General features: G+C 44.6%; 1 protein-coding gene across 7 annotated transcripts in view; it reads left to right on the top strand.

Annotated features, from left to right (window-relative positions):
• The window catches only part of LOC121891792 (nck-associated protein 5-like), a 136,125-nt gene that overhangs the window by 50,045 nt on the left and 63,275 nt on the right, over nt 1-22,805 (top strand). For 6 of the 7 annotated variants that reach the window (XM_042404358.1, XM_042404363.1, XM_042404361.1 and 3 more), the window contains one exon: nt 19,971-20,034. In XM_042404358.1, the coding sequence (XP_042260292.1) occupies nt 19,971-20,034 (64 nt within the window). Of the gene's footprint in view, nt 1-5,596; nt 6,042-19,970; nt 20,035-22,805 lie in introns of those variants that run through there. The other variant, XM_042404365.1, reaches the window with a different exon arrangement.

The raw sequence follows: 22,805 nt of genomic DNA, 5'->3' as shown, positions 1-22,805 counted from the left end.
GTTAACATTTCTACGTCATGAAAATATTGTATTGTTTTGGCTGTATACAACATTTTACATTGTGTACAACAAAGACTGATTTTAGGGGAATTCTACTTGGTTGCTTTATGGCGCAAAATAGGGGAATTTGCCGACTGCATAATTAAAAATGTTGCATTTAGGTATAAATAAACTATTACCACACAGATTTGAGACACCACAAGTGTTGTGTCAACTTCAACTTTTCTGTCTGTACTAGTTCTTTCTTCAGATCTGAGTTGTGGTAAAAAAAAAAGTGCTTTGTTGCTTTATGGCACAAAACAGGAAGATTTTTAGACTGTCTCGTTAAAGGTATTGCATGTCAACATCAGTTAAGTATCACCACATTATTTTTGAGATGATATTATTATCATAAACACGTCTATTAATCTCTACTGCCACTTCTGATTTTCGGGATGATCAGTTTGGACGCTTTACGACACAAATTAGGAACATTTTAGAAGTTCCTTGTTAAATTATTTGCATTTAAATATGAATATACTACTACCGCATCAAATCTGAGACAGAAAAAGTAAGCAAAAAGTTAGCCACTTTTGGTCTGTACACCATAATTTTACATAAGGGGGGAAGGGAAAGTCCGTTTGGTCGCTTTATGGCACAAAGGGAATGCACTGTTTTGTCTGGGGTTTTGTGATTGTGAAAATGTGGCCTTAATTTTGACAAACACTTCCATTACCACTGGTGTAATAGAGGGTACCACTGCAATTAGCCACTCTACAATAGTCCCATTTGTTTACTGTAATCACACAAGAAATGCTCAAGTAATTTTTAAAGATTTACTTAAGAATAATTAAAGATTAACTCCATCAGTGTTAATCTTGCTTATTCCAGTCTTAATGACTTTAAGCATTTCCTGAGTTCCACGAATCTCGCCCGCTGATGATGTCTCGCTGGACCCACCGTCCCGCGTATCGTCCCGCCCCCATCCCCCCCCTGCTTAATGAAACATGACGGAGGTGCATTATCGCTTTCATTGTATTACACACTTCATCTTGCCACACAGAAGTTAAATGACACACATATACACACACACACACACACACAGAGTCTCTGGAGGGGGCTCTTTCAGCGTGACCCATCATGTGATTTGCATCTGTCTGGGCGTTTGCCGCTTTGAGCGGTGTAGATCCTGAGCGGGCTTGTGTTGGGTAAACAAACACGCTGCCTGTCTACAGCTTGGCATTTCCTTTGCTCGTCTTGATGCAGAAATCACCCTCACACCCCCCCCCCCCCCACACCTCCCCTTCCCGAAAAAGAGTCTAGCCATGTTGACAGCTAAATATCTCCTCGCTGGATTGTAACCACCAGTAGTACCTCTGATGTGTTTCCAAATGATTTTACACCCCTTACTTTTCCTGAGTTGTATCAGACATTAAATAGCTGTTCTCAGGAGCATGTCTAAGCTTAAACACCGCATACACACTAATCGCCTTTAGAGCGCAGGACAGACGGGAAGGAAACAACGTTTTGCTTCTTCTACTCCTGTGTGATTAATGTCTGCCCCTGGAACACACACCTAGACGGCGGCGGGATGGAGCGGTCGGGTAATGAGCTCAAGGGACGCATGCTGGCCTCCTCCGGCCGCTTCTGGTCACTCATCTGTGATCAAGCTGCAGGGGATTAATGTCATGGAGGGAAAGTGTGGCTGATGGCCGGAGCCCTGAGCAGGATGTTCACACATAACTACACACAGAGTAACTGAGTACATTTACTCTTACTCGAGGGCAGTTTTGAGGTACTTGAGTATTTAAAGATTTTACATTGAAAGCATCATAAACTCTTATATGTGATACTTTGCTACTATCCAACATATGGATAAAGTTGTTAAATTTACTTCCAACTGGACCAGCTGCAACATTAACATTCCCCCCACGTGTTAATGCATCAATAATTTAACACCAGAATTAAAGAATTAGTACTTTTAGACCGTCTTTAGACCAAATATAGCGCTGTGATGAAACACGACCCAGTTCAGTCCAGTTTGTTTAACACAGCGTTGACCTTGAAGACCTACCTGACAACAAAACAAAGTACTTTCTGGAAAATGTTCACACCGGAAGTCATTTGCTCAATTATCTCATTGATTGTGAGGTAAACTTTCGACCTGGAATGCAGACTTATCCATATTTGATCAGCCAATCCGAGGTGTGACTGGATGTTATTTTGTTGCAGCAAATGTACAAGTTAAACTTTCTTTTTTCCAGACAACCCTGCAGTGGTACCAACACAACCTTACATTAAACTTAAGTATTTGCTGAGAAAATCAGTATGTACTAGTTCAGAAGTTCAATTTTATTGTCTCAAAAATCAAATAAGGTCACAAAAAACTCACACTTCAGTAAAGGATTTAATTACTTCTCCCACCACTGCACACTTACTGCCACAACCACTTGCATCTTTTAATCCAGGCCACTGTACACTGCAGTTCAAAGGTGCTTGTGCGCACTCGCATGTGCGCAAACATACACCATACAGCCACAACCACCAGCATCCCTTTCTCCCAGACCACCCTGCACCACATTACAAATCCATATCGACCCGCCGTCCCTCCAGCCACTGTCCCAGCACCGTCCTGTCTCCTTCCCTGTGCACCCCCCCTCCCTCACCTCCCCCCTCCTCCCTGTGGAATGCTAACCTAGCCCCTGTGTGTGTGTGTGTGTGTGCACGTGTGTGTGTGTGTGACAGTGGTGGAGCCAGGCTGGCTGTGTGGGCGGCCAAGTGTTTCCAAACAGTGGAATCTGTCACTGACACCCCTGGCAGAGCAATAAGCAGCGCCTTAATGAGCTCAGCAGATCACTCAGCACAAGGACCCGACACACACTTACACACACACGCGCACGCACACGCTCGTACATGCATGAATATTACAAATACAGAGACACAATCACACACACACTCACATACAATGCAATCACTTAACTATGGTTGTAAACACCTTTATGCTGTATAGTAACATGCACATATTGTATATACATACACAACAACCACAAATACGCACACACACACAGTGATGTTCACACTTTTATCGTCACATAAATGGACAAACCCATATATTACTTGCACTGTTCCGGTTGTAAACCCTTGCACACACACACACACGATGCATTCACAGATGGCGAATACAATCGCGGTAACATATAAACACGCACACATCCCAACACTCCCAGTTAAACTAGTAGAAAATGAAACTAAGCATTACATGTTTCCTGATTAAAGGAAACAGGGGTGTTCTGGGACATCAGGGCACCGACAGACTCTGATGTCTATTTGTCGCCCTGCAGAGGAGAACCATCGCTCAACGATTCGCCGCCGGCCGCTCAAATCAAATTAGAATGGAACACCGCCTTCAATATTTCTTGATTACGCCGCATATGTATGTGTTAGTGCTGACTCAGCCGTCCATTTGTCTTTTTTTTTACCCGAACGGAACAATGGTGTCTAATTGGTGACCACCTGCTCTTAGAATCAAATCACGCTTGCTCTATATTCAGATTTGCTTGCGAGACAGCTGCGCTTATGATAAACAGAATTACCCCTCCGCATGACATTTCGGTCATATGCGCAAATCATGAGGCATCATGAATCTCTCTGTGAGTTTTATGATGACAAATGAGAATGTGGCAGCCAGCTTTACAAGACATCTGATAAAGGGAACGTGACGGGACATGTCAATTTTTTATGATCGCTCGTCGGGTGATGCCAGAATTCCCAGCATGAAACAATCTTCCTGTGAATCTCGAAGGGGGCCAACTCATCACCACATGTTTATCTCTCATCTCACTCCACCTTTCCTCATCTTGAAGTTATCCAGCCGTCCCCGTCCCTCTCCAGGCTCCTCCATCCTCCTGCAAACTAATTTTCTCACATGGTTAGTGTCATTGTTCATTTAGCACATTAGTGACAGTGAATGCGGGGCAAAGTGGCAGCGATGGCCTCAGCTCTAAGTCAGGCCCGTTCCTTTCTTTCCCCTCTTTAACTGAGCGCTCCTGTCACCGGGACCCTTTTAATTCCCCCTTTCACCCCTCCGGTGCCCGCCCCCTCTCGCACTGGTCCTATTGGGGAGCAGACAATAGAGAGTGTCCCCCCTCCTTCCTCTCTTCTGCCTCTTCCTCCCCCCTTCTCATCTCCCTCAGTCCTCGCAGGCGTCCTGCCTGGTTGAGGCTGCGGGCTCCAGGCTGCAGTTTGTCACAGCCATTCAGCTGAGACTGATTGTGATTGCGGCAGATGGGCTGGAGCCCGGTCCGTCACTCGGCCCAGGCAGACCCAAGCACTTCTCTCTCTCTTTCTTTCTCAGTCTTTTTTTTTTTTTCTCCTCTGGCTTTCACTTTCTGTCCTTCGCTCTCTTGATCTTGATTTCTTCCTCGGTTGTCTCTATCTGTCTTTTGTCGGGGGCATTCTCTTTCTTTCGCTTTGTTGTTTTTTCCAAAACGCTCCGTTTTCACTGCCCTGACTAAAACATGCAGGCAGCGCTTTCAGAACCGGAGAGACGAATTTTGAAAAGCTCAATTTTTTGGGGGGGGATGAAAAATGCTGTCTTTGTGTGGAAAGAGAGGCAAAATGCAGGGACAAAGATGCATTTTCAAAAAAAAAAAAAAAAAAAAAAAGCAAGCTTACGGCCTCAGTGTGCTTCAAAGAAGGCTCTTGTTGTCATCTAACAGAAGCCTTCTCTCCCTGCACCTTTCCAAAATATCTGACAATTTTTTCTGACTTTCCAAAACTGTCTGAGTTAAAACTTCTCCGTCAGGCTCTTTTTCCATTCATCACACACCACCACTGCTGTCACTTTTTTGTGTGGTACGAGCGAACGCAACACCATGAACGCCATTGAAGAGAGACTGTACGGAAGAATGCACCATTATACCCATTTGTACAGTTCATTGTTTCTAGCCACTCTCTGTGACTTTTTGCCCTGCCTTTGAATGTGGTTACTGGGAACAAGTAAATACACTTTTGCCTTTAGACGTGGTCAGATGAGTAGTTCATTCAAAGCATAATTTACCCTTTATTGTGGACGTACTTACAGGCTTTTTCTTTCAGGCTGCTTTTGTTGTTCTGTTTTGCTCTAGTGAGCTCTTTCTTGTTTGTCCCTATCTGTGTTTTGTCACCTCTTCTGTTTTCCTCTCTGTACTAAAAGATACCAGTTAGTAGAACATCACAAGCTGGTTTGCCTGCTCACGTCCCCTTGTTGGAGTTAAACCCCCCTCGACACTGTTGTCACCCCCCCCCCCCCCCCCTCCCAAAATCCCCTCCTCCTCCTCCTCCTCCTCCTTCGTACAAACCCCCCCCAGTCCTCCCCTGAGGAAAGAGCCACCTTCAGTGAGGCAGCAGAGCAGCAGACTCCCTGAACACATGTTAAACGTCCCGCAAGCCCGAGGAGGAGGGACGCAGTCAGAGAGCCAGAGAGAGATACACAGAGACAGACAGAGTGAGAGAGAAAGAGATAGAAGCGGAGACAGACTGAGGAGAGAAATACTCTGAGAAAAGATAAAGCCAGGAGGCGGGGTGGGCGGGGGGCAGGCACACAAGCGCTCTGTGTGTGTGTGTGTGTGTGTGTGTGTGAAGAGGAGCCTCCGAGCGTGTGTGTGTGTGTTAGTGAGAGAAAGCGTAGCGCAGAGGGAGAGCGTATGTAGTGCGAAGGAAGAGGAGAGGGAAGCAGCGTCGGGAGAGTCAACGCATGTTGCCAGATTGAGAGAGACAGAGAGGGTAGAAGACAGAAGCCACGAGGAGTAAAGGAAGGAAAGGGAGGCGAGGATCTTGAGCGCTTGAGGGAACATAGAGAGGAGAGGAGAGGAGAGGAGAAGGGGAGGAGAGGCAGTTTGCTCTCAGTCAAGTAGAGAGGCAGGCAGGCAGGGAGCAGTGTAGAGCCGGCAGTGCTGCATTGTGGATGTAAACTTTATCATCTGCGGGATCAGTGGGTAGCAGCTGCAGAGCAGGAGGAAAGCGTGCTGGTGGATTACCATGTGTGCCCTCTGAATGCACCAGGATGCTGCATCTCCACCAGGGTAAGGAGCGGACAGTCGTCAGCATACATGACATGAAATTAATTACATTATTTCCTCTGCAAGTGCAAGATTTTACCATCTTGTTGATTGATATATATGTGGAGATTTGATGTATATCGTCCTCATGTGGGGATTTGGTGTATTTATACATATGTGCCATACTTTTCTGTTGTCAGAAGAATACATGCACACTCAGCTTTTGCTTGCATCTAAGTCAAGGAGGATTTTTTTTTTCCTCTTTGCACCTTCTTCAGCCGTCTTTACTTTGTCCTGAGCTGTTAATTTTCCTAATAATCCCCAAATAAGGGGACATATTTCATATAGCAGCGTTGTATACATGTGTAGAGGATGATCTCTGATTTGCTCTGAGCCCGATTAGCCAGTTGCAGGGGGGAATCGCGTGTCCTGTTGCTAGTGGCAACAGCATGGGGCCGGGGCGCTGCGTTAAACCCCTTTGATTCTGATTGATAACAGAAGGAAATGGATACCCGTCGTTTAAGCAGAGGTAAAACAACCCAGTGTTGCAGGGGATTTGTATGTGCAGGAATGCATGTTCCACCCTCCCACCACTCCTTTTCTTTCCTTATACTCTCTCTCTCTCTCTCTCTCTCAGGCAGATTAAGATTTTCTATCCGGCCCACTAATCTCACACTGAAATGACTGGTGTTGAACTGGGTGTGGATACAGCTAAGTGGTGGAGAATATGGATTATGGGGATATGGTCGGCCAGTTGTGGCCAGCTTCTCTCCGGGCTCCTTATTAATGTGGCGTGAAGTGCTGCAGTAGTAGTGGCCATATGTCAAAGTCACAACAGGTCAGGGGTCTTCCCACATAGTCGGCCATATTTACAGTACACAGAAAAGAGATTTGGATGCTTGCAACCAGCACAGAAAGGATGCCAAATGTAGGATTTCTTTTTATATTTTTAGCTGGATTTGTTATCTCTAAAAACAGAGCATGAAAATGAGAGCATGGGAGAGTAAGGGAGGTATCATTATTCTCTTGTTGGTGTTGTCAAAATGCCAGAGAAGAATGCCATTCTGGCTTTTTTTTGTTTTTAGTTTGAGTTGAGTTTTTTTGCCCTGGGAATTGGTGTTTCCCAACACGATGGCAAAAAATAGCATCTGCCATGCAGCGGATGCTTTATGACTGGAAACGTTAATGAATGTTGTGAATCTAGGTGAAAGACTGCAAGCAACAACAGTAAAGGATCAGTGCTACTAGAGAAAGTTGGTCTTGAAAAAAAGACATATGAGGTTTATCATTACTATTCAGTTAATAGTGGACTGACCTTTCACTCAAAATGTTTTACAGTCCTCATTTTGGCTTTGAGAGAGCCCTAAACCTTGAGATGCTCAGGAGTATCACAAGGAAACAGCTCAAAACAAAGCCACACACAGTACTTTTTCCTACTTCACACTCTCTCAAGATCCTGATCTTACACTCCAAGTGTCATCAACACAAGCACGTGACCTATCATCCCTTGAAAACTAGTGTTTTTGTCAGTAAGATATATAACTTTAGGGCCGTCTCTCTCTTCTTTGACTGTGTTACATGTATTGCGTCATGCACTAATTGCACAACTTGCTTTTTAAGTTTAAATCACTAATCTACTGTATAGATTTCATTCATGCTGCCACCAGCCAGGAAACCCATCCAACCAGGGCTGATATTAGCAAATGTATGTACAACAGCGATCGCCATTACTTACCAAAGGCTACAGTTTAGCCATTTGGTCCAGCGTCTGTTTAGACAGTGTCCATTTAAAGCCTTCATTGGGGGAACAGAGCAGCAGCCTGTGATATCATCCCGCCACCAGGGCAGATGTGTTGCTGCACTGGGCAGTTTGAGCCTGCTGCCCTCTGAAACCTACCTGGGGATTACTGGATAAGAGGATTGCCAAGTGGAGGGATTTGATTTTATAGAATTAAAACTGTAATTCTCTCCATCCCAAACCATGCCACAGTGCAACCATTTCTCCACATTATTATTTTTTTCCCCCCTCCCTCCCTCCCCGCTGCCATGTTCTTGTTTGACCAACACGTTCCATTACTACATCGTGTGTCCTACATTTAAGCAGTTTCGATTTAAAAAGTCACAAGACAGGCGCATTCGCCGTACGTTGGCAGAAATCTCCGGTGACCTACATGCTCGTTGTAAGCCGCGTAACACCAAAAAGTTCATCATCACTTACAATGGAAAGTGTGTACTGGGGACGTTCTGGATGCCAGTCGCTGTGCCAGTTGGCATTACTGGAGTGATAATCATTACCCAGAACACCAGCCCGGAAAAGAATCTGACGGATAATACGGTCAACAAATTAAGGCAAGTCCAGCAGATCATACTGACGTGGGCTTTTGTATTTCCTTCCACCCCTCTAACTCTTGTCCGTCACTTCGCCTCTCACTCCTCCACATCCGATTTTCCCAACTTGTCCTCCTCCCCTTTCGTCTCCTCCCTGTATGTGGCGCTCTGTATTTCGGTGACCCTCGGCTAGCATGTTGGGTTCAGGTCAAACAGAATTACTGAGGAATGTTCCCCTGTTCAATGGCCGGCCTAGTGGGCCTCAGCATGGGAGCACTTCCCCTTCATTGACAGCCAGGGGACTTTCATTTTGAAGGAGGGGGTAGCTCTTTCCAGACAACTTTCCCATGTAATTCCCACTGTCTCTGCCGTGTTTGTCGGCACAGTGGAGCCGTGAGCCAAAGCAGTCGGTTTAATGATGTGTACGTGTGAGGCACATCTCAGGATCTCGTCAGCCCAGAGCCTTGTTGAGACGCTCTGCTTCTGTGACTGCAGGCCATCCAGCTCAATTAAGGGTGCTTTGAATGCATTCCTCCTCTTAGCCTGCTCTACATTTATCTTCCCCCAACGAAACAGCACGTGGGAACTTTAAAAACAGTCCTGCAGAGCTTACTGTAGCTGGTATGAACCTGTTTTTGCAAATACAGCATCTGAAAAAAAAAAAAAACTCCCTCAGAATAGCTCAATAAAGCATTTTGACATTTTGCCAGGCTGCGCATTTTTTTGATGCAGAAAGCCAGAACACATTGTATTGTAGTTGAAAGTTTCATGCTTTGTGTTTCACTGAACGTTAACAAGTTAGAAATGCAGAAAAATTGGGGACTATCAGATGTATTTTTCGCTGTCTCCTGTTGGCTTAACTTAGAGCAATGTCACTCAGGAAAAACATAAAGTTTAATGGTCCGACACAATTTATAACCAATAAAAGGCTTTTATTTGCGAGCTATCAATGGCTTATTGCATGCACTGACTCTTTTGCCTGGAGACAAAGCTTTGCCCAGACACCCTCGCTGACTGTTAAGTGATGTCATTATAGCCGGAGCATTTTTGTGGTTTCTAAACGGATGAACTCGCTCCATGTGAGTTCACCAAGGTGCGAAGACTCGTGGGTTTTTTTTTTTTTTTTTTTTGTAGTCGCTGCATGTAAACGGCCTGTTTTCCAGTCAAAGCTGGCTTGGAAAAGATTATTTCTCTTTGTATACAGGCAGTTTCACTATCTTGGCTTGCAAACATTAACTTCTGTTGTCCCTTTAAAAAAAAAAAAAAAAAAAAAAAAGTTGTTGTTGATAATTCTCATGTGTGCGCCTTTAAAACCTTTCAGTTCTTGGGGGAAAAAAAAAAAAAAAATCCCCAAATTGGATTTACTTTTTAGGTCATAGTCCTGCATTCCAACAGTTTACAAGATAATATGGTGTTGCCCTTGTTTACTCTACGCAGACTTCCTGCTGACACACTTTCACGGTTGCATGCATCTCACAAGTTTTTAGATCAAAGCAGCTGAAACCTACTTTGAGAGCATTCCCTCTTGTTTCATATTTCTCTCCTTGTCACAGCGATACTTTCAACCGAGCAAGCCTTTTTTTTACGAGGTTGGAAAGGGAGGAGGGGGGGGGGTCGGTGTCATATTTGAGGTTGTGCGGGGCGGGGAATGTCAACAAACTTCAGCTCCCCACTATCTTGGCTGTAAATCATTGGATAATAGTGAGAGAAACATGCAGGACCTTGTCCAGCGAGGTGTTGGCGCAGCTGGAGTAGCTCACCTTAATGCTGTAAAACTCTTTTCCAAACACCTCTTCTGTTATATTTAAGTTCTTTTAGCCATTGGGTGACTCTCTTTGCTCACAGTGAATTATAACGCCTGCAAAAGCCTTCAATTACTTGATTACCAGCATGCCAGAGTGCCAGAACTAGAGTGCCATGGTGATATTACTGTGAGAAAAAAAAAAAATCCTGGAGAAGAGAGAGAGAGAAAGCCTAGAACCAAAACTGTTTATCTTCAACTATATTTCACTTAATTTAACAAGTTTCAAGACAATAAAATAAACACATTTAAACTGGCTTCTTCACAAAATGCAGAATTAATACATTTATGACTTGTGCAACAGCTGCCCAGCAACTTGTACACACAAACACACGTACGTGCATCTATTGTTGGGTAGCGGTAGAGATGGCAGCACCCTTGGCTCAAGTGCTCCTGTTTACCCTACCTTTGTTTCTATTGTATGTGAACCAGCCATTTGTCTGCCCTCTGTAAAGGGCTACTGTTTGCCCCCGCTCTCTGAAAACGATGTGTTGAAAGCCGGTGTAAAACACCCTATAGCCTATGCACGGTCTCCATGAGTCAGCAGAACCTTCTGGTGTTATGGTGCAGTAGTAAATGTGAGTCCCCCATTCCCTAATTACTTCAACCCAGGCCAGGCAGGTGTGAAATAGAGAACAATGCATGCAAAGTGTGACTTACATACAGTATGTCTGTTCCTTTTTTTTTTTTAATCACACTGCAGATGTTAAAGCTGCTAAACCGGCATTTTATAATGAGCTTTACAGTACCATGAAAGTACATCAGCTTTCATAGCAGTTTGTCTAATATTTAAGAGAAGAAGAAGAAGAAGAAGAGTCATTGTACTGCTGTGCAAGACGACAACATTACTGCTTGCAATAGAGACGAGCAGCGATCTTACGTGTCGTTTAGAGACAATCGTGTCACATCCTTCTTTTTTAGCCACTTCCACTTTTAAGTGTTCTGTTTCCAGCTCACTTCCTGACGTGTGAGTTGCATCAACCAACCGGCTTGTTAGCAGATACGGGAGTCCTCTGTGAGCCTCTGCGACCCACATTTACTTATCTGTCCCTGTATAGATCTGCAGAGATGTTTTTTTTTTTTTAATCTATTTTGGCAGAAGTATACTTCCCAAATCAGTCAGTAAAGAGTGAGTGAGTACAGGTAAATGTCTAAATCGTGAGATAATTGTCAAGTGTGAAGGATGTCTTACTTGGCGTTAACTATGTTCCAAAGCTTGTGACACAAGCTCAACAACACTCACTGGAATAGCTGGAACTTAAGACTATTACCTGTTGGAATGTGAGTGTGTGGCTAGGAATGCATTTCGATAAGCTCTGTTTCAAAACAAGGTGCGTCTGGATGTTTTTGTTCTGTTTTTGGTGAAGTGCAACTTCCTCTATCTCTCTTGCTCCATTTCTTTGTATCAACACATCTTCCTTTTCCTCATATATGCGGTTGTTCAGGTCCGGCGACAGTTCGTCTTTTCCGTTTGCAGTCATCTCTCTTTCATGATTCGGACATAAAAGATTCAAACCGATGTGAGTGTGTATGCCTGCCTCCGTACATCTTCGCCACTGTGTTTGTACATGTGTGTTCATGCATGTGTGCGCGACTGCCCCTTGTGTGTTCGCCCCGTCTTCATTCTTCATGAGCCGCGCTGGTGAGTAAAGCATCCCTCCCTCCCTCCCTCTAGACAGGCAGGCAGACATACAGACAGACAGGCAGGTGGGTACTGCGGCCATTTTTAAAGCACATCTGCTCATCCGCAATGTTTCGTTTTCGTCTGAGCAGGAATGCGTCTGTGGCTTGGAAACAATTGAGGTCAGGCCCTGCTTGCGGAATAAGAAAACATTTAGGGGGACAGACAGTCAGGCAGGGGTAATCCACGCTTGGCGAGCGCATTCCTCAGAGCTCAGGAGGAGTCTCGGAGGATTCCTCATGTCTGATTTTTGCTGCTTCAGAAGTTTGGAGATGCAGCGCACGTGTTTGATCTGCTCTTGGCCTACAAAACGATACTCCCGTGCTTTTATATATTTAAATCATTCCCTCCCTCAGATCTTTGCAGATCATTCCCTAAAGTTGTTTACATCTGCAAAGACAATTCATTTTCTTGTACTTTCCCTTTTCTCACATGGTGATTGCATCCATCAATCATAAACTCCAAGATAATGTCAGTTTCTCCTGTCAAAAACACTGCAATAAGGCTGTATAACGCTTTTATGTAGCAGCGGTGTAATCAAGCTACCCAGCGCTGAGACTCTCATAAAGCACTGAGGGTGAGATGTTATCACGGAGGGAATGCATAAACATCTCCGAGAACTCAACTTGTTGTTGACTTTGGATAAATCTTTCTAATCATGATCATCTCAAGTCTTTAGACTGCGTTACCAAGTGTGGCGCGCACTTGTCCAAACAAGGTCCAATATACAACTCCATACATTAAAAGGAAATACTGTTTGGTCTCCAGTAAAGTTGCATCAGGTTGTTTAGATGACACACATTTGTTTTTTTTCTCTCTGGATGGCAAATCTATGTAGGAAAATCAATTTTTTGTTTGGATCTAGGGAAGTTTTCACAGTATTGATGTGCGTGTTAATGTGATTGGATATACAGTTTGTGTCCTCGTAGTAGTTTGCGAGAAAAACATTTCCGAGAATAGATCATGATGCGTTTCCTTCAAAGCTTAAAAAGATCAAAACATGTTTGTTAGAAATGTCTCTTCTCATAAAGTGAAGACATTATGAGGCCACATGGCAGGATGAAAAGGCATGTGTTCTTTGTGTGCTCTCAGCTGAACCTCATCACATTTCACCTTGTCAATAATTGATGGTCTGCCGTGGTGAGGTAAGGCTCATTGTGCCTGGCTGGCTGGCTGGGTGGTTGAGTGGTGAGTCCTGACTGGGCGTGTGAGGTGCTGACATGTGGCTCCTGTTTTTCCGCTGCCCTCCGGTGCAGACGGGGTCCGCGGCTTGGAGACAGGAGGTCAGGAACCAGCTGCGGGTGAGGCGGTGAGAACAGGCGCGGGTCAGATCGCCGTTCGGCACCCAGAGACGAGGCTTCCTGGTGATTGATTAGAACTGCCTTAATGCATTGGGACCAATTGAACGGTCACAGATGTGCAAACCCCACCCCTCAGACGCCTGAAACAGATGAAAGTGTTTACACAGAGCGCTCAGGCTGATTTCGATGCCATCTCGGTATTTTGTGTTCAAATGCAGTAAGGCGTTTCTTCATTCAAGTGTTTAGGAAACAACTCTTTGATGATGCGTTGCAGGGATTGCGACACAACGATGACTTAACTTCTAGATTCTTTTCATTTTTTTTCATTTATGAGGAAACGAGGAGGGAATCACCCAGTTGTGCAAGATGTAGAAATCATCAGTTTTTGATCTAAAAATATAAATTTGGACATCTCGACCTTTCTGGCAGCTCTGTTTGCAGACTGGGTTGGATGTTATAACTTATCAAACGCCTCGGTAACCACATTGTCCTGCACTGGGGGGGGGATGTGGGGATGTGGGGGGTGAAATTTTGGATCGGTGCAGAAGGTTACATAACACAGCCATAGGAGGATTAAGGATGGGAATGACCGGTCCGGAGTCGGTGCCAAAGTGTAGCCAGAGTCCCCCCCCTGAACAGGCTGCCCTATGTGGGCCACGGCGATCGCGTGCGTGCCAGTGCTCTTAACCCAGCGGGAGTGCAGACGCTAATACATAAATGCATGGCAACTCTGCCTGACATCCAAACATTTATGCATCCCTCCCAGACACTCTGTGTACATTTGTGGTTCAGAACGATTGAAATGTTTAGCTCCGCTTAAGCCTCAATGACAATATTGGAAAAAACAGTTTACATTAACGCATCTTTTATATATAACCTGATGTGTGCGTTGATGTCAGTTTGAGTCGCTGCTGCAGGGGAAAGAAGCTGAAGCAGTATGTGACGTTTAATCTGTTAACATCTTTCTACACAAAGGAGAGATTAACCACACTTGATAATAAGATGGTGCGCAGTACTGTGAGGGAAATAGGAAACCAAAACACAAGAGACAGCATTTTTTTTTTTTCCCTCTTTCATTATGTGCTTAATGTTAAAAGCAAACAATGTACAATGGATTCAACCACCTGTATGAAGGAGCCGTGATGAAAACACATCTAAACGTCTGCCTCCCACAATGCAGTTCAAAGCGTGTACGAGTCCAACATGTCAGCTCAGGTTGGCAAACGCTCTCGCCGTGATTGATCCTCCCTGAGTCCTGACAGATCGTGTCTTTGCATGCCGCCGCGACACTCCGGAGCAAACAGTCGGGCGCGCTGTCTCAACGTGAGCGTGGGGGGGGGGGGGGGGGGGGAAGCGTGAGGTGTTTACACAGAGTCTGAGCAGGGAGAATGTGAGGAGGAAACAGGGTTGATCTACTGTGAATGCGGCGAGGCTGGTGTCATGATCGCTCCGCGCTGCGCCGTCTGCCATATCTGAAAGGAGTGGATGTTGCATTTGATGCTGCTGGAATCGCATGGGGGAAAAGAAGGGGGAATGATCTTTTGAGACGCACCGAGCGTGTGTGGGCGGACAGCAGATGGTGTCAGCTAAGAATACGAGGAGAAAACCTGTATTTGTATGCAAGCAGGTGTATAGACATACATAATATACAGAACATATTCTAAAGCACACTTGTCTTGTTTTAAAGGCTCAATCAGCATCTTTTAAACTGAAGGTATTAGAGAAGTTTGATAGCTGAATAATTTAGGGAGTAAAGGCCTGGTTTCCCCTCTGGTGCTGATGTAAAACAAACCTTAACAAGCATTAATTTGTGTATTAAGAGCAATCAACCAATTGATCAGTTTGAGAATGACAGGAGCTTCAAGTCCTGAGTTATTTGAATTTTCACGGTGGGGTGACCCTCTCATCGAATTTGTCTTTTGGACGTTATCCAACGAGTTATGAAAGGGTTTAATTACTGTAGCAAAAATGTTCTGAGGATTTTCTTAATTCGTGAAGGGGAATGTAATTGTTCTTTCGCCTGACAGAAATGCGTATACCCTCATGACCGAGGTCATCGGCCATCTGCCTCTTGCCGCATTAACTTTGGATGCCGACTGACACCAGAGCAAACTCCGGTGCGTGTTGCGTTTGCAGTCGTCAGCTGGTTTGGCTCGGCGGGATTCCCTCCGCCGGTGAGGCCTCTGGTGATATCAGGTGATTCCAGGTCAACGGGAACTGCTGGAGGTCCGTGTCGACACCGCCTAACGATTGGCTGACGGACTTTACTCAGCCAAGCTTTATAATGGGGCTCAAAGAGGAAGGAAAAACAGCAGAGCAGGAGGAGGAATGTATACATGGTCAACTGTCAGCTTGCGCTTTCATCACATGCTTGGATGGACTGTAGCCTGAAATAATCCCAGTTTAGTCAAAGTCAATTGTGAAGTATACACAATGTGCACAGTTGTTGCACTGGAAACTACATATAAAGCTATGAGTACTAATAGATACATTGCTAATGTGCTTAATTTTCCAGAACATGCTGCCAATGTGGAAATGTTTCTTCCTCTTTGTCATGGTAGTCAGCAACGTCTATTTAAAGGAGAACTCCAGTTTATTACAACATGGTTCTTATTTCATGGTTTTGCGCTTTATTATATTGGCAATAATGATGTTTGATCATCGTTTTCAGCAAAAAGAAGTCAGATGGGGCAAGAAAGCAAGTAGTAAGACGATCTGACAGACTGTAAATAAACTCCAGGTTAGCCAAACTTATTTGGAAGAGAAAATTGAGGCCAAATAATGGTAAAATAATTACCCAAATTGTCCATTGTTAACATCCATCATGGTTTACAGAGAGTGCCTTTCTAGGTCAACCTCGACCTACTGTACTTGCTGTAGTTGTGTGCACACAGTTTTCCTTTGCAATGAAGGAGTATTACAAACATACCTGGTTTGCTCACTTTCCCTTTTACCTCCCAATATAGCGGTTTAGCTAATCAGGCTGCACTGCCGGCTGATCGTCTGACCGCTAGTGTTTCTTGCCCTGTCGGACTTGTTGCAGCGATGTCACGTTGCCAGATCTCAGTAATTAGTTCGGTGAGTACAATTTGATCATATCTGATAGAAACGATGGCCAAACATAGAAAAATAAGACCCAAATTGTAATAAACTCTAATTATCCTTTAAGATGAAGCATTCAGGCATTAAGGGAAAATGAAAACATCATAATTAACGTGCTAGACCCACCGCTAACTTTTCCCCCCAAACATCATTATAACATCACCCTTTACATATCCAGCAACTTATTCTACAAGAGATGGCATGAGATAAACTTCTCTACGCAACACACTTTGGGTTCCACTCTTGTTTTGCACTGACTGTTTTCATAGGCCGGTTTACACAGCTGCTAAAAGTTTACAACGTGAGCGACCGGCAGAAACGTCTCGCATCGATCGGGATTGAAATGCAAATGACAAACTCGGAGCAGTCGGTTTATAGCGGATTACAGCTTTGAATGCTGTTCAGATATCATATGATTCCACGCCAGCGCCAATTGGATGCGAACGTCGCCGGTGAGCGTTTTGCAGCGGAATACTGTTTTGACTACTGCTTGTGCCAATTACTATAATTATGTTTAACACAGAATGTCAAATTGCTCTATATTTGGCGATGATTTTTCTTGGGGCGCAGTTGGCTCATGCCCCGTTTGCTCCTGGAACATGCCTGCGCATAAGTGGCCTGAAACTTAACCCCTTACAGGGCTGACGCTCAGCCATAACACAGACTGGAAGAATGCCAGACCGGTCCTGTTTAACAAAACAATATCTGCAGTGAGAAGTTCCAGAAAGCTTTTTTTTTTTTTTCCTCTTCTTCTTCTTCTTTTCTTTTTTTTTTTTTTCTCAAGGTGGTGTAATAGTGTAAGCATACATTATGCGGTAATGGGAAGAGACACATTGTGTAACTGCTGGAACATGAGTGTATTAATCAGTCTCAGGTGTGGAGCATGCAGTCACACACTTTCACACACACACACACACACACAGATTTGATGTAGTTTAGCACACATACGAGCTCTGGCATGTATTTATTAGCGCTCACACACACATAAACAACACATTCACCTTTATGAACGCATGCACACACCTCCACACCCAAAATCTGATGAATGCAGAAACACAGCAAATGCTCAACAACACTAATGCAAACACTAATACTCTAACACACCCAAACACACCCCCCTTGTCTCATGGTTTCGGCATTTTGCTTGACTTCTTCCCGGATTTGTCACCATCGTACCGTTTGTTTCACAATCGGCGTGCCAGGCTCTCCTTTTGCCTAATTCAGTCTGGTCCCATTAGAGGGACGAGGTAGCGGGGGCGAATGGCTCCCACCAGCAGCGTCGGTTTGTAGCTCAGCACACTCTTTGCAGTCCAGACGGTCGACTCATCCGTCAAACATACGTCCCCAGCTGTCTCTTAATCACCGGTGGGGGGGGGGGGGGATTTTTTTTTTTCCCCCTGTCAGGTAAGCGGCTGAGAAACAATGATGTCTTGTCAAAGGCGATGAGGAGACGTTAGTCATGAGTTATTTTTGGGAGTTGGGGGAGGTTGGGAGGGGGTTTGGGTGTCTGATCCACTGCAGAAATGTGAAAAATACGCAGGTGATTGTGATTACTTGTGTCTGTCTGCTGTATACGCTGCTTTATTAGGTCCCACGGTCCCATATTAGCTGACTGTGTGTCTGTGTGTGTGTGTGTGTGTGTGATTGGCTTGTGTGAGCACAGTAACTCAAGAACAATACTTCAAGCTCCAAACTTTCACCTCAGGTTTGACCTCATTTACAATAGATGTGCTGATTATATTCTATTTTTTGCTTTTTCAAGCTTATTGGCAGAGCTGAGCAAAGCAGTTTTAACTGTCTATTTGGTGAGTTTTGTACTTATTTTGTAATTTTGTATCTCAAATTCTTGTTTTTTTGGAGCACTTCATCCAAGGACATTTTCCTGTGGGACGTAAAGTATGTCTTATCTTAAAGGATTCAGTCCAGTACAGTGTTTTCCTGTTCAGCTACGGTGGAAGGATTGTAACAAAAACAGAGACTTTGGCGCTAAGAAGAGCGTATCGTTGAAAGATATCTACTGGATTTGACTAATTTGGACGAGTGAAGCTTCAAATAAACCTTTAAATACATGTTTGCATGGATTTACACTTATAAATGCATAAGGAATGGATTTTTTAACTGACAGTATGAAGAAGAGGAATTATTACAGTGAGAATGTGAATTAATGAACTCATTAGCATACCTGGCTATGTATGTGAGGGTGATAATTGGAAGGCATCAGGCGGCCCAAGTGTCTCTTGTGACGATACACTGTGCGGACATGTGTAACACACGTATTTACATGTTTCTGAATACTCATGCATAGATTTGACATTAATGACTTCTGGATTCGAACATGCTACACTGTCAGTGAAGGTGGTTGTTTTTTTTTGTCTTGAGCAGCTGCGGAGACAATTTGAATGAAACGGTGAGCTTTTAACAAACAAAATATATCTCATCTCCTACTGTCAGACGCAGGTTGTTTTATCCTGGAGAAGAGTTTCAGTTGTTGTGATGCCTCAGGAGAAGCCATAAAACACAGTTCCTTTATTATCCGTGCTAGTGTGCCAAGATTTATCCCATTAAAGTCTGGAATGCCCTCACGTGGGAAACGGATTGGACGCGCACAGTCAATTTCTTTGTTTAGTCTTGTTCACGTGTGTGTGTGTGTGTATTTGTGTGTAAGGGAGAGTGAGGGTGGGAGAGAGAGAGAGAGTCTGTTATGAGTGTGTGTGTCTGCGTGTAAGGTCTGGCACGAGGATGCCCTGCTTTTTGTTTCCTCTGAGCTATTTTTGTCTGGACAGAACTGCAAAGCTCTCTGTTTTGCGTTGTTAGCGGACGACGCTCAATGAATGTGTGTGTATCTGCTGATTTGCTGGCAGGAATGTGTGGTTTCTACTTCTCGGCAGAAGACAGAGGAAGATAGAAAAGAGAAGTGTTTGTGTAACTAAACCGGCCCAGTGTCACGCTTAGGTGTGTAATATACCTGCAGATTCACTAGAAGATACCGTGTCAGTGTCACTTTTTGCCTCATCTAGGTGTAAAAAGTACACAAGTGTACGACTTTCAAAGAACCCGTCAAGTGGCACAGTTCAGATGACGTCTATATAAGGTGACACATTTCCATATTTGGAGGTGGCGGGTTGGGTGGATGGATAGATCCTAACTTGCAACAGTTGAATCAGTGGATGTGTCACATTTCCAACCGTGAGTCATGACAGTTTTTAAAGAAATGTGGTGTTTACTGTAGGTTGGCTAACTTTAAGGAAATACTAACTTTAACTCACACCACATTTCGAGTGATCATTTTAACCCAAACAATGATCTTTCCTTAACTTTAACCAAGTGGTTTTTGTGGCTCAACCTTAACCAGAGTGTTGTCACACCATAAAACATAATTACTTTTTAACAGTGATTTGTAACAGTTTTGGAAAGCGCAGACAAATGATGTTGTCCTGCCGATAACTGCTGAAAGAGGCGCCAGATTAGAACGTGATGCATACACACATGTACTTTTCATGCCTAGGCGAGGCAAAACGTGATACTGACACTGTATTGTATTTATACCGGGTTTAAACAGTGTGTAAAACCTGCAATTATTATTTTTTCTCACTTTCATTAAACATTACTAAACATTACATGTTTAGTTATATATTGAAGCAAGTCAAGATATGGATCTCAGTGTTGCTTTAATGCAAAAACATGGGTGACCTGATCGACTGCGTCACATGTTAACTCCTCTCTTCTCCCTTTTTGTTTAGGGAAAAGCTGGCCGTGGCTCGCCTGCAGAGGGAAGTCGCACGGAGCAAGAGCGAAGGAACAATGGTAAAGTACAGCCCGAGCCGCTCGCCCTATAATCTGCACCGAGCCAAAAAAGCCACAGTGCGCTCACTTCACACACATACGCACACCCACACACACTGTCAACCCTCTGCCAAGCTGTCACGTATGCCAAAATCAATCTTTATCTTCTCAACACAAGACAATTGCATATATAAACAGGTATTTTACAGTAATTCAGCTTAAAAACAGTTCCAAATAGTGTCAAATTAACAAAATTACTACTTATATCTCATTAAGAAACATGTGAAAAAGACAAAGAATCCAAGCTGGTTGTTGGTTTTCGATGCTCTGTGACACATTTTGGTCCTCAAAAGGTATTTGAAGCTTAATACCCTGTTCAGCCATTCTGCAGGGACAACAGGTATTCAGATGCATGGTCAGGTTGTGTAACATTACAAAGCCGCAGCTGGGGCTAAATCTGTGCTGCTGTTGTCACAATGCATTGTGAGAGGCTTTACCGGAGGCTGCTGATGTTGTGCTTTCACTTCTTTTTTTTCGAGAGAACGTGTATAAGCAAGGGGAAAAAAATTCAGGAGGTGGAGATGTGTGTGTGTGTGTGTGTTTGCATTTGTCTGTGCGCGTACAGTATATTTGTCTAAGGGAGGTCAGAAAGTGAAAAGAACCATGTGATGAAGCGCAGCTCAGCTGATTGCAGCCTCCGAGCAGAGGCTCCAACCACAGGCCCAGCTGTTTGACTGCACCCCGGCGAACGCCTCTGATTCTCTTCATGGCAGCGGGCCTAAAGCAACAGCACACAAGGGCTGATACACTCGGAGATTTTTTACACTATTGTGTGTGATTCTCCATTGATCCCTGAAGGAGAAATGTTTGTTTTCTCTTCTCGCCTCTCCTCACAGTCGGGGAGGTCAAAGCATGAGGTTAGATACAGAGCAGCGCCCCTGGAGCCGGGCAGGGATTCAGTGTATTGCTTGAAGGCACTTCAGCACGGCAGATTCTTTCTGTCGTTGAGGCTTGAATTTATTTTAGATGCAGTAGCTGCACCAGAGAAGGGAATGCACCATGTGAGTTAAATCTGTTTTTGCTTTAATTCAGAAACGTACACATTGAATCAGTGACTGTACAGTTGACTAATTCACTGTAAAAGGAGCGTTGGTGCTAAGAGATGGTTACCGTTTATTTGTGTCAGCATTTTCTCAAACCTTTTACCCCACTCAGTCACAATCACGCCTCTCTGACCTCAGCGTGACTCTTCCGTACCGTCGCCCCAGTCATGCATGCGTACGTGAAACAAGAGGGTCCAGTATTGATTTCCACAGCGGGTGGATATAAACGGATGGAATGCGTGCATCCTCTCTCCGATGAACCCTAAATATCCACTGCGTGACCGGCGGAGTCATGCGCACAGCACTGTTTCTCAGAAGACAGAGTCGTAGGCAGTTATGCCCCTTTATGTTGACTGATGACTAACTGATCGTCTAAGGTCACTTTCACACCTGAAGTTTGGTTCACTTAGAACTCACACAGACTTCTTATGAGTGAGTCAGCGTGAATAATTGTTAGTCGAGCCTTCAGCAAGACCTCATGTGTCATAAATAATGACAGAAAACTAAAAAAAAAGGGTAGCTTACTAAATGAGGTAATGCCAAAACACACTGTTTTAACTCCTTTTCTCCTTCAACTTGGGTAACTGTATATGACATTTCTTCTAGCTTCTAAATTCATACCAAGTCCTTTATCTACTATCATACAATCCTGTGGTTGCACCGCTTTGTGCTACAAACAAATCACACCAGAGTCAGTGTTAGTGCAGTGGTTTGGTCCATCGCAACTGAACAAAAGCACCAGAGTTTGTATGAATCCTGCCAACAGGTTACTTACTCTAAGACATGTAAAAAGCACAGAAGATCCAGTTCTCCATTTGTGGAAGCGTTGAGGTCAGCTTTATCTTCTCTCGTGGTACCTCTGTGTACATAATGTAATTCTGTTTACATGTCTAGGCTGCACCTCCGTGTGTCAGCGCCTCCTTCTCTAACAGTAACCTTTTGCACGCTCTGACCTCAGCGCAGCCCAAGAAAAATATATCATTCACCACGTTGTGAGACTCCACCGAAGCTCTCAGACTCACGCGAGTGGATGACATGCTAATTATTACTTTAGAGGGGTGTGTGAATTGCTGTGTGTGTGCGTCTGCGCATGCACGGGGGTTTAAAGAGAGGGATGAGTTATCTGTGCCAGACAGGAGGAGGGTGAGGGTGGGGGATGGAGGAAGAAAAGAAGGAGGGGAGGAGGGGGGGGGGGGGGGGGGGGGGGGGATACCACTAAGCTCCATTTGAAATTGGGATTATCCCCGTTGGAGTCCCCCTTGCACTCTCTCTCTGGCATTCCTGGGAGGCTTCGGAGCTCAGGCACGGTTCTTCAATAGAAATGAAAAAGAGACTGCTGCATCAAGGAGATAATTGTCAAAGTGCTGGCGATGTGAAGTGGGAACTGCTCACCAGCCCGCAGCCTGTGCCCCTGCAGACCCCCACAACCCTGACGCCCACTTCCATGCCCACTCGCTTTCCCCCAACTCCCCCCCCCCTCCACCCATCTTCGCCTGCCAAGGGGCTAACCTAGAGAGACAGATTAAAACAGCAATGGACTTTTGAAGTGGCTCTACCCCTCCTCTGTATCTGATGCCTCTCTTTAACAGCCTCTGTTCCCTGCCTTGGTCTTCTCTCTCTACATCCATTAGTGTCTTCTGTGTAACGCGATCAGAGGAACAGAAAGCGGCACTGCCACCCATTGCAGTC

The sequence above is a fragment of the Thunnus maccoyii genome, chromosome 24 (assembly GCF_910596095.1).
Source record: "Thunnus maccoyii chromosome 24, fThuMac1.1, whole genome shotgun sequence".
NCBI lineage: Eukaryota > Metazoa > Chordata > Actinopteri > Scombriformes > Scombridae > Thunnus > Thunnus maccoyii.
Note: the sequence above shows the minus strand (reverse complement) of the source record. Positions and strands in the feature narration are given on the sequence as shown.